The 12,802-nt window shown below is 36.6% G+C and overlaps 1 protein-coding gene across 2 annotated transcripts in view; it reads right to left on the reverse strand.

Annotated features, from left to right (window-relative positions):
* Positions 1-2,216: 2,216 nt before the first annotated feature.
* Positions 2,217-12,802, reverse strand: part of OCIAD1 (OCIA domain containing 1) — a 32,098-nt gene continuing 21,512 nt past the window's right edge. The window contains exons 6-8 of one of the 2 annotated variants that reach the window (XM_065404717.1): positions 11,016-11,233; positions 7,289-7,423; positions 2,217-4,405 (exon numbers count right to left, since the gene is read on the reverse strand). In XM_065404717.1, the coding sequence (XP_065260789.1) occupies positions 4,368-4,405; positions 7,289-7,423; positions 11,016-11,233 (391 nt within the window). In that variant the 3' untranslated portion in view covers positions 2,217-4,367. Of the gene's footprint in view, positions 4,406-7,288; positions 7,442-11,015; positions 11,234-12,802 lie in introns of both variants that reach the window. The other variant, XM_065404716.1, reaches the window with a different exon arrangement.

The raw sequence follows: 12,802 nt of genomic DNA on the forward strand, positions 1-12,802 counted from the left end.
ATAAATTTCAATTGCCATTCTATTGTTTAACAGTGCGATTAAAACTGTGATTAATCACGATTAATTTTTTTAAATTGTGAGTTAACTGCAGTTAATCAACAGCCCTAATTAATACATAATCCTTTTGTGTTCATTCCTTTTGGTGCTCACACAGAATACAGCAGTGAACACTTTCTGACCTAAAGAGTAAAACTGAAGAGATGCATTTTTAGGATGATTAGTTCTATGCTACGTGAGAAAAGGACTTCCAAGTTGTATAAAATGCTGGATTCTTTGTTAACAGACATACAGGTAAGATTACTTAAAAGAAAAGCTGTCTTCTATTTCAATCGAGTCTATTTTAAACCAACTATCCTTTTGGTTGAACCAGATTAGAAACTTGTCTAACCGAAAATGATAGTGGTTACCTGTGAAAGTTAATCTAAGCAAAATTCTAATATTCACACACAGGGTTGTTTCGGCATTCTCTCGCCCCTACTGGTTCTTGATATCTAATACATTCTCAAAGTTTTACGTTTGGGCACCTTTTTCACAGGAGAAAAAATCAAGCCATTACCTCTCCATCTTTTCTGGGGGATCCTGACAAGATATTGAAGAATGTGAAAAGTTCTTATCAACCTAAGGCTCAAACCCGAAGTGCAGCTCTTCCTATTCCAAGCTAAGAGAAATGAAGGGATGCTGGGTCTCAGTATGAAGCTATGGCCATTTTAAAATATAGCCCAGTTCACACCCGTAATGTGGCCAGTTCATGCCTCCTGCAATGCCAGTGACAACATCCTTCCAGTTGCCTGTATGCCAATCTCACACTCACTATGCAGAATCATACTGTCTAAAAGGTAAAAGGCCCTGCTTTGATAGAATATTAGGGTTTTGTTTTTCAAACCACCATTGAGGTTAAAAGTTATGACCATACAAACCCCAGGTATTTATATACATTAAGGACATGATACAGACCAACAAAAAAACACCTCAACCCACCATGTTGTGCTAAAGTGAGGAAGAGTATTTACATACCCAACTTACAGCAATAACTAGGTACAAAAAGGCAAGGTTGAGAGACCAAGCTCCACACTTAATTTTGAATTTTCTCTGATATTTGTTTATGCCACATATATTAACATAGCTAGTTCTTATTAATAAAAACAGCATTTAAAATAGTGTTTCCCACATATGAGATATGCCCTTTATTTTCATAGCTACAGAAAATGAAAATACTTCTAACAGTATTATATAAAATGATTTTTGCACACATAAAATAATTATTTTGGGGTGAGATGTCAATCTCATTTTCAAAACCTTTGGCTTCAGATCAGTACACAAACTGCTTACAGCATTTAGAAAGCACTCACTTTAGTATGCAAGATTAAGGTATAATATTAATGGAGTAGATGACTTTTCCTTTTTCAATATTTAAACGGAAAAAGGGTAAAATAATCTCCCATCAACTGCTGTTCTGCACCAGACGGTCCACAATCCTCATACTACCTAAGATAAGCACACAATTACAAATAAATAGTGAGGCAGATTAAAATATTTCTAATGATAGTCCAAATGGATTCTCACATGCAGTGCAACATCACTGATTTATGGAGAGAAGGGATGAAAGGAAGAAGGATCAGACTGCAGCCCCATGTTTTCATTGTGCTAACTCATTATGAAGGACTTGTCTACACAGGGAAATTTAATGGTATAGTTATACCAGTATAACTCCCTGTGTAAACACTCAACTTCTGGAATAAGAGCGCCGTCTTCAGGTTTAGCTTAGGCTAGGTCTACACTACAGCGGGGGGTCGACCTAAGATACGCAACTTCAGCTACGTGAATAGCGTAGCTGAAGTAGCGTATTTTAGGTCGACTTACCTGGCTGTGAGGACGGCGGCAAGTCGACCGCTGCCGCGCCGCCGTCGACTCCGCTACCGCCTCTTGCCGCGGTGGATTTCCAGAGTCAACGGTAGAGCCATCAGGGATCGATTTTATCGCGTCTTCACTAGACGCGGTAAGTCAACCCCCGATAGACCGATTGCTACCCGCCGATCCGGCGGGTAGTGAAGACGTGCCCTTAGACTGCTTCCAAAGTGACAAACTAAACTGGAAAAAAATCGCACTCATTCTTGAATCTGAGCGTCCCCATGGGGAGTTATACTGGTTATACCAGCAAATTTTCCCATGTAGATAAGCCCTAAGGGTAGAAAACATTGATCTACATAAAACATACATGCACACGAAGAGAAATTTTAATAACCTTCAGTACAAGCAAATATTAATTCAGATTTCTGAGGCAAAGACAAAGAGTCACCAGACTCTTACAAACATGTTTCAAAAAAGTCTAATGTAGTCCACATTTCACAAAAATAATAAAACAAGACATTTTTATTGGCAAGATGATTGTCCAAAATACTACCTCCTTTAGGCATTGTGAGGGAGTGAAAAATATTGGTATTTTCCCTCGTACTTATTACTCAAGGCTTGTCCGTGGGTCCTTCCTTCACTTAGAGATTGTCTGCTTCAACATAGTGCCAGAAAAATGTACCTTCTCTCTTTAAAGATCAGATACGCAAAGAAAAGTGTTACAACTTCCTGTTACTATTTTGCAGCTTAGTAAGTTATTGTCTCCTTTTTCGTATGGTGGGTATAACAAGGAGAAATCAAGAAAATGTTATATGAATTTCTCCCATGATAATAGTACTTTTCTGACCACTTTCAGTATTCTGCACTGTCCCCATCATTCAACAGTACAAATCCTGCTGACTTCTAGTACTTTCATGGACCTCTTATTTCAGACCTGAAAACCTTCTCTCATCAAGATAAATTGGGGTCTTTTTTACAGTTAGCTTCAAGATAACCTGATGCCAGTCATCCACTTATGGTCAGAAGTAGTTTGGCATTTCCTTTCTCTGCAAACAGACCTGTTATTCAGATGTTCTTAAACATTGTTTGGTTCTTTAAGAACTCATCTTCTCTACATTTATTTGTCATCCTCATTTCAGCTTACTCTGCACCACCCTGGTGAATCTTTCTGTCCATGTTGCTCTGTTGGTCCATTGAATCAATGAGGTCCCTCAAGAGCATTTTTCTTGTCTGGTAATATAATTCCTTCTCTTCTCTCATTAAGTTAGGGTTGATATTGATCAGTTTCAGCACACCTTTAACCAAAGACCCCAAACCAGAAAGGGATAGTGCTGACAGGCTAAGAATATAAGTAGAGCAGCTGAAGGTCACAGCTTGAAGATGAGATTCTAGTGCTCACGAAAGAAAGACTGGTGGCACTGTTTTGATCCAGATATGTAGGAGGTAAAGCAGATACTAGGAAAATGTGTCAGCACAGCTCTGCCAATGTATCTCAGTCCTGAACAGAAATACTAATGCTATATTCTACTCAATGGGATCTCTTCTCGAGAGACAGAAAGTGGTGACAAACTGTGTGGTGGTTTTGTGACATGTGTAAACATGGGAATAAGAATAAGACCACAAAATTATTTTTCAATCCAGGCCAGAATTTGAACCCAAGTCACCAAAATTAAAGTAACTAATACACTTAACCCACTATTCCTAAATACAGATGCTTTTTTAATGTTTCCTTTTTCTTTTATTTAATCATTTTCTGTACTTCTGGTAACTTGGGTCTTGTCATGACAATCACTCAGTGGTAGATGAGTCAGGATAACTCACTAAAATGTGCATGTTATTCTGAAATGTTTCTGAAGAGCGTGAAAGGTGTACATTTACTCTGGTACCTAGCTAGTTCCTCATCACTGTCTATTTTTACTGTTTAGTCCTAAAGATTTATTGCAGGTTAATAAGATCTGACTTTGAAGTCCCCAAAAATATGGGAGAAATTAAAATCTATTTTAATACCTTACTAATTAGATGGGGGTAAATACCACTGGGATTTTACATCACATTACTTTCAGAACAAACGAACAAAATAAGAGGGTATGTTTTACTGAGTGACTTTTAATGGGAGTCTTAAATAATCTGAAAAGATTGGTTTTTTTCCCTCTCAACACCACTACATCTGACTTAGTCTGTTTACATATGCCAGTGTCTTATCTCACATTACAAATTTATAAAAATTAGTGCGAGCTATCCCTTTTTCATTATTTCTAAACAATATCAAACTGTTTAAAATCACTGTTCTCATCAATAGTCTAGTTCCCCAATGGTGCAAAGCTACACAATGTTAAGCCTACAATCCATCATTTTTCACTCTTCTGGAAAGTCAAAAATAAAATCTAGTCTCCTTTATTATAACATATTTCAGTTTGGCAGAATACACCAAAGTGTGCAGATATTCATGACCAACATAGATGGAACTGAAGTTAGCTGATTGACGATAACTTCCTTCAGTACATGCAAAGATTCAGTTCTCACTCTTCCCAAGCATCTCCATACTTGTTTACTTTGACTAGAAAAAAGAAAAAGAATATCACATACAACTAAATAGTTTAAATACATAAGTTTAATTTACATAGTGCTTTGAAATTGTGGTGAATGTGTTGTGTTTTCAAAGTGTGAGGTTTAGGCACAGTTACACTTCAGTGTGTGTCTAGTAATTTTTAAAATAAGGGAAGGGGTAAAGATGGCATTACTAGTTTTTATTATAGCAGTATTAAAAGACCCCAGTCAGGTTAGGGACCAATTACATTAATCCCTACCCTGCAGAGTTTATAATTAATTTAAAACAAGATGCAACAAGTGAGTGTACCAAACAATTGGAAGAAACAGGGAAAGAATAAAAGATACAAATATGTGGTTGCATAGTCTTGTTATATGCACAGTTAGGTGGCTACAAGGTAATTAGTTATATATTTAATTTATATTTGTTTTTAAACAAAAAGGAGATGTTTGTAATCCCCACCGGCCAATTACCTAGCCATTAACAGTTGGCAACTGCCTACAATGTAGAAGTGGGTTTTGGAGACAGATCTGAAGGAGGGAACGGTAATGGTTTTATGGATTAGTCCAGTGAGGGCAATGTGGAAGAAAGTGAAAAGGTGCTTGTTTGGGAGAGACATGGACAAACAGGAGATAGAGGCTGGCATCACTATTATAAAGCTATCTAACATTTCAAAAGAAAAGAAGTAAACAGGCTGAAAAAATCACTGAACTCTGCTATTGAACCATCTCTGTTAGTGACATCAGTAAGTTCCCTGAAATTAATTTCAGACTTTCATGCACTTCTGTCATTTATTATCCAGCAAATATTTACATTTATTTTAGTTTTGCTTTTACTCTACTTTCTTAAACAGTGCAAGCAACCACATTTACAAGTTATTTGTAGAAAGCTCAGTGAACTACTCATGTTCCATTTTCAAAAGCTGATGATAAATATAAAAGTAACATAACATTCTATCTATTGTGATCCTATGTTATGTTTAAACATTGTTCCATAGTGAAAAAATCCTAGATTAAAAAGTATAAATAAAATTTTGAACCTTTGTATTCTGCAATTCCATAGCCATAGACTTTGCTGTTTACTCCTTGCCACAAAGTGCTGCTCCAGAACTTGAGCTTTCATTTAAAGAAAATATGATTCTAGTCTCTATGGCTGTGGAGAAAACCTTGAATAGGAAACTGTGCACACAGATGAAATGTCCGTTGCCTGAATCTACAGGCAACCTGGAACAATAGCTAAGAGGTGTGAACTGCCTCATTCATCTCAATCATGGCATCATGAATTCCACAGCCATGGGAGTCATCATTTTTCCCAAGAATCCACATAATTCAGAGTGTCTGCCACAAAATTCATCATTTTGATCCAGGCAGGTACTCAATATTTTATCTCATTGCCCTGCTAGGACCAGCCTGCAGCTACATTTGCTCTACAGCTTTTCCCACAAGGGGGAGTTAATCATATTACTGGCCCCATGGAGAATATAGTGGAAAAAAACCCTATCTTTGAAAATAACTATTGTTTCAAATGTTCACCCAAGAATTTTATGTTAATTAGTATTTTCAACTATTGGCTAACACTGAATATGTTCTATGAGGGTGGGCGGTCTGGGAATGTAGAGTATTTCATAGTGCTAGAATAAATTAACATTGCCACAAAATTAAAGGGTTGCTGCTGAAGAATTTGGTCCCATTGTGATGCAGAATATATGGGGACCTAAATATAATTCCTGAAGATTCAAAATGACAGATCCTGCAGTGCATTAAACAGCAAAAAAAAATTTTTATTCAAAATAAGAAGTGTGGTTCCCAAAGATAGCTTTATACTGACTGAATGCCATTTCATTTTGAAGGTCGTTTCATTCTAGTTTTACTGTCTAAAGTTCTGTTTTCCAGTGTGAAAACAAAAATCTCAAGATTGGTGCCAAGTACTAGTTCCTTCCTTTAAATTTTAACATAGAACGGTAAACATCTGCAAACAATGACATGTCCTTCAAAATTCTACAACACTACAGAAATCCCCAAATTCATAAAATACGTTTTAAAAAACAGGTATGTGGTCTGTTTTGAGAGAATGCTAACTTAGCATACACCCTTTCAAAAGCTAAAAAACTCAATCAGAAACCTTAGTTCTAGAACCTTTGCTAAAGAGCTGTGATGCAGTAAGTGCTTTCTTTGGATATGTCTATACAATTAGGCACCCATGGCTGGCCAATGCCAGCTGACTCAGGCTCGTGGGTTCAGACTGCAGGGCTGTTTCATTGCTATGTAGACTGCTGGACTCAGGGACCCTCCCACCTCTCAGAATCCTAGAGCCCGGGCCCCAAAGTCTACACAGCAGTGAAACAGCCCCACAGCTCAAGCCCTGTGAACCTATTTCGGCTGGCACATGCCAGCTGCAGGTTTTTCTTTGCTGCGTAGCCACACGCCTAAAGGCCTAGGCAGTCAAGCACTAATCAAGCTTTTCACAATTTGTTTCTAAATGGATAACATGATTGTTCTAGTACAGTCATTATAATCTGCCACCGAAACGTCAATGTTTTTTTCCAACACAAGAAGTAATTTGAAATATGAAACTATATAATATGATGTACATAAGCCATACATAGAAAGGAAATCAGTTCAAATGTGAGCTAAGTCAGAAACACAATTCTGTCATTTCCCCCTCAAGACACTGTTTAAGAAATCCCTAAAGGATAAAAAGAACAGGAGTACTTGTGGCACCTGTCTCTAAGGTGCCACAAGTACTCCTGTTCTTTTTGCGGATACAGACTAACACGGCTGCTACTCTGAAACCTAAAGGATAAACAAAGTTAAGCATAAGACTCTAACCCTTTTCAACACTACTTTGGCATCCATGTTCACTATGTACTGCAGCAATTCAGCATCAAATTACCTTCTTTTTTAAATAGTCTCTCCTGTGAAGACTTGACTGGAGTCTCTGCCTTTTGCGTTAATGCTACTTCATATGTCTCTCTGTTTCTATTCCTTAACTCCTCGTATGAGACACTTTTTCTTTTAGGACTTTCTTCTAGTAATGGAACAGGTTCTAAAAAACAAACAAACAAACAAACAAACAAAAAAACCACTGAGAATTAGCAACACCCAACTACACTTGATTACAGCTGCAATTAACCAAACATTTTTTAGCATGCCTATCAATTGTAGCTCAATTTAGATTGAAATGGGACACATTACAGCCACAATCCTAAATTGCAATTCAGTTTTTTTAAAGTATTGTAAAAGCACTCTATACATTCAGAAGGATCCCTCCTGAATCCTTTCATTTTATTCTCAGATGCCACCAATGTTATGAAGTAGTTGTGTGCTGGAAAAACTGAGTAGTGACACACAAATAAGAACATAAAGCAGAATTTCTATGCATAGCACTACCACAAACAGCTTTTCAAGCAGATAGCAGTTCACCTAGATCATGACTGACAGCAAAGACATGTTTTGCTCTGTTGGGAGTACATCAGTATGGTACAGCAGTCTAGTCTGAGCAGATAGCGCAACCCAAAGCAAGAGTTTTCCATATTTTCAGACTCTAGAGAATAGAATTCTGTGCACTCCAAGCACAGCCAAACTTTTTAAAAATGAAGACTTTGGAGAAGGGGAAATCAAACTGGTCTGAAGAGAAAAGGATGTTATGGATCAGCCACCTACGTATTTATAAAGTGCCCAAACTCCGTGGCATCTAAGCACTATCAGGCTTGTGGGTTTGCTTCCATTCATCCCCCCCATTTTTAATCTGTCAAAAATGTATTGCTCTTAGGATGGAGAAAGGTTTTCTTTTTCTTATTTTATCCAAGAAAAAACCTAGCCATCCCCCAATAATATTAAAAATGTCAGATCTTTGAGTAAAAGTAAGAATGTCTAGTCCAGTAATGTTTAGGAAATAAGAACATATTCATCTATTAGAGCACCATAATTTGGTGCTACTACTACTGACAGAGCATTTCAAATAATATATAGTGGTGATTAATAAAGGAAACCTTTGGTGAACGGAAAACCAGATGCATCACTTTTTTTTTTTTGGAAGAACCACAAATTTGAGCTGTTTTACATCTTGAGTTGTTCTACAACTATTAGAGTCACTTTGCTAGGTTGGCTAGTGAAGAACCTCAGTTTAATTATTATGGAGATTATCAAACAAATAAAAGAAACGATAAATAGGTTGAACTCTGTGAAATAAGACTCAAATTTCATATGAGTTAATGCAAATGCTTGGGCTCACTTATTCCTTGGGTCAAATTCTGGCTCCATTGACTTCAATGGCAAACTCCTATTGACTTCAATAGGGCCAGGATTTCAACTCATGACCTCAGAGGACAAAGTGACAAACTGTTGATCTTGGTTTATACACCATTAATGATGTTACAATCTGCAAGATTTCTCCCATCCAAGAAACTGAGCAGTAAACACTATCATGGGTGGTTGCAACTATGTGAATGATCGTATCTGGGACTATGAGTTACAATTAATAAGGCAAAGGGGATAACGCTATTTCAGGGTGTTATGGCTCTTCTAGGGCCTGATTACATTTTCTTTTTGTTCTTCAAGTTTTTTTGGCTGAACTATTATTAATTTTGAATGACACATGGTCAGCTTTGTAAATCCCAAGAAAGTGGCTAAATTTATAAATCAGATCACAATCAGAAATGGAGATAAACAAGGGTTTTACTTTTTTTTTTTTTTAAGATCAAGATTGATTTTTGAGCTGACTTCATTGATTTTTTCTTATTTATGCTTGAGGTAGACAAACTGTCAGTCTCTATCCACACGTGAGAAGAGACACTAATTTATGTTTTCTGATTCTGATATTGCTAAATTACCAGAAAGAGATTTAAGCTGTTTAACATTTGGTGGATGAGAAAGTTTTGGTCACTTGACAAAAGCATAACAAGACAAATTTATTCCAAAATTATTTAAAGTTTATAAATTACTTTTCAGAAATCCAGCTAAGTTTATGATTTGCATACAGGCTTGCAATCCTTCCAGAAACAGCAAAACCATGTACAGCAGGTCCTCCAACAGAGCAAGATATCAGTCTATTGTAGGGATATTAAAGAAGGTACTAACAGTGATTTCCCCAAGTGACAATGGCCCCCCCCCATAATTTGTCCCCCACACTTTAAAATCCAACAGTCTGTATATTAAAGGCAATCGTTTCTGGAGAAACCCTCAGTCTAGGGTGACCAGATGTTCCGATTTTATAGGGACAGTCCTCATTTTTGGGTCTTTTTCTTATATAGGATCCTATTATTCCCCCAACGCCTGTCCCGATTTTTCACACTTGCTGTCTGGTCACCCTACCTCAGTCTGCATTAAATGGTAAAGGTTATCAGGATTTGTGATAGAATGTGATGTTTTATACATTAAAATGCTGCTGTCATCAATAGGTGGGTTGTTGCTTAAGACTTATTGGGATAACTGGATTTGGAAAAACTCCATATTGGATTACATATTTATTTTATTATTCTTTCATGCTATTCCTTACTGTCCAGTTTTATAAACCCAGTTAATTAAAAAACAGTTAAAAATCAAAATCAACCTATGCATGATGTTAATATGTGTAAATTGCCAGCTCCAATTTCACTTTTGCAAGCATTCATTTCTGCATTTCTGCACACATTTCCTCCTCTGAATATCACTTCTATACTTTATTTGGGGATTTTTTTTCCTTCACATATTATCAATTATTGTATAAATTCAGCACACACGGAGAGAGCAACTCCTGGATTCTGTTAAAATTGCAGTTTTCAAGTGCTTCAGTGTAAGGAGTCATAAAGATTATGAATGTGTCTAAAATGAATGTGTCTAAAATGTTAGCCCCTAAATCTGTTAGCAAAAATTAGTTGTGTGAAGGGGCTTTTAGAGTCAAATTAATGAAAAGATTGTTAAAAAAATTAAATTACAAAATCTAAAATACATTTATATATATATAATCCCATGCCAATATATTCCATATATTTAATCCCATGCCAATGGAACAGGGTTTTTAAAATGTGATAGGTTTGTGTTTTTAACTTTTAAAAATCTGAATATAGGGTTCTGTTTTCTCCTGCAACAACTGAGGACATCACTGAGCCTAAAATTTCCTGCAGCCTTCATGCTGCTTTAGGTGTTAATGATGTCCTGGACTGTTACAGGGGAAACACAAGATCGTGAACTCAGGTCATGGATGATACCTAAAAAATAAATAAATATATATATATATATATATATATTTATTCCATGGAAATAATTATTGCAATTATCTTTTTAAAAAAATATAGACGTTAAATTGGTTTTAAAGAGACAAATGTTAAAACAAACATACTGTAGATAGATGTGCTTTGTGTCAACATACTTTTTTCTTTCTGGAACTTCAACACATTCCTGTAACAAAAACCACTGCGATCTACAAAATACTGTATATATGGACAGGTGCTAAAATAAGGCAATTTGAATATACAGAATGTATACATCCAAGCAAATTAAGGGGATATACCGTATTTATCATCATGACAAAAGAAGCTTTACTTTCACATTCTTCCCACCTCTGAAGACAAAAGACATCCAGGACAGAGACAAGAATTAATGTACTATGAAGTTATAAACTTTATTAAGACAAGCCATACCTTGGGCATTATGGTCAGTAATTCCAGTAGGAGAGGATTCATTCAGAGAAGAACTGAATGGAACTGGTGCATAATTAGAGACAGACTGCTCTGCAGACTGCTCTGCTGAACTATATTCATGTGAATAGCTGGAAGAAAGTGGAGCTTCAGCTGTTGGATAAGATCCAAAAAGTGACTGAGAAGGCAAACTTGCAAATTTTGAGTTTTGAGCAGCATATCTGGAAAAATAACACAATTGGATATTAAGATTGGAAATAATTAATTAAAGCACATGACACACGATGGGTTGAGGAATAAAATGTTCTTCATTAAAGCTTTTAATACAATTAATTTTTTAAAACTTTAAGTATTAACAGATTTTAAAAGAAAAAAGGTAATTGATTCTGCTTACACTGTCCAAAAAGATCTGTATGTCCCCCTTCCTAACACATACACACTTTAAAAAAGGAGCATACATGAGAAACTTGAGTCATATCTGAAAAAAAATACAGAATATAGACAGAGTACCAGCCATGGGCTTGGAACTTTACAAGATAAATACTGTAAGACACAATCCCTGCCCCCAAAGACAATTCAGACACAGACAAAACACATCAGACACAAATAGAACAGGGTGTGCCTGCATGAGCTAGTGGTGGCATAAGAATCTAGCAGTAGCTACTATTTTTGAATGTTTTGAGGGAAGAACTGTGGTTTGAGAAGCCAAGATGCAACTTAAAACCCTTCATTACAAGCTGCTACGACTGATCAATACCAAAAAAAGTCACAGTAGCTATCCTGGGGGCAAAAGAATTATCTTGAGGAAACAGAAGTCTTATGTTCCTCCCTCCTATTGCTGAATTAGTTTTCCAGCACAAAATTAACAGGGGAAATGATGATTAAAAACAATTTTTTTAAAAAGAAGATGATATCAATTGGTTACATGCAAAAAAATTTGTGTACTATAGTAATTTAGGCCTGATTCAGCACAGCACTTAAGTACATGCTTTAATTTTAAGTGTATGCTTACATGCTTCGCTGAATAGCGAAGGATTTAAGCCCATACTTCTAATGGCTCTGTACACTACTGAATTATTTACTCAGCTGCCCATCTCTTACTTTTTTGGGGGGAGAAGGAGAATTTATTTATTCATATTTTGGATCATTTACAATACAGTAAGACATTACAGTTACATTGTCTTTACACATATAGGTACATATATCTTATTACAGAATTAACAATATAAAGCAATATATTGTTATTTTAACCTTTCCCTTTCTCCCCATTATTTAAATACCACCATAACATGGTGTGTATATTTGCATTTAAGCATTCATATTCATTTTGGGGGGGGGGGGCGCAGAAGGGAAGCTGATGGTTTTATGAGGGGGCATGGAAGAGTCTCAGGAGAATAGAAAAAGGAAAGCAAAAGGTGGCGGGGATGTAATTCAGTTATCCTGTGTATATATTCTTCTTGATTCTCGTATAGGTATAAGATTACCATGTCTATGGGTAAATCTACACTTCAAGCTGGGAGTGGGATTCCCAGTTTGAGGAGACATACTTGAGTTACCACACTAATAGAACGTAGGCGCGGCAGTGTAAGCAGCAAAAGGGGCTAGCTGCTGAGTGCATGCCCATCAGATGCTAGGAACATACTGGAGGCAGCCAGCACGCACCGCCTCCCTCCCACCCTGCCCCCCTTGTGCTGCCCTGGCTATGATCTATTTTTAGTGCACTAGAGCTTGATGAGAGCCAGCATGAGTATGTCTCCTCACACTGGGAATTACTCCTCCAGCTTGATGCA

Source organism: Emys orbicularis, chromosome 5 (genome assembly GCF_028017835.1).
Source record: "Emys orbicularis isolate rEmyOrb1 chromosome 5, rEmyOrb1.hap1, whole genome shotgun sequence".
Taxonomy (NCBI): Eukaryota; Metazoa; Chordata; order Testudines; family Emydidae; genus Emys; species Emys orbicularis.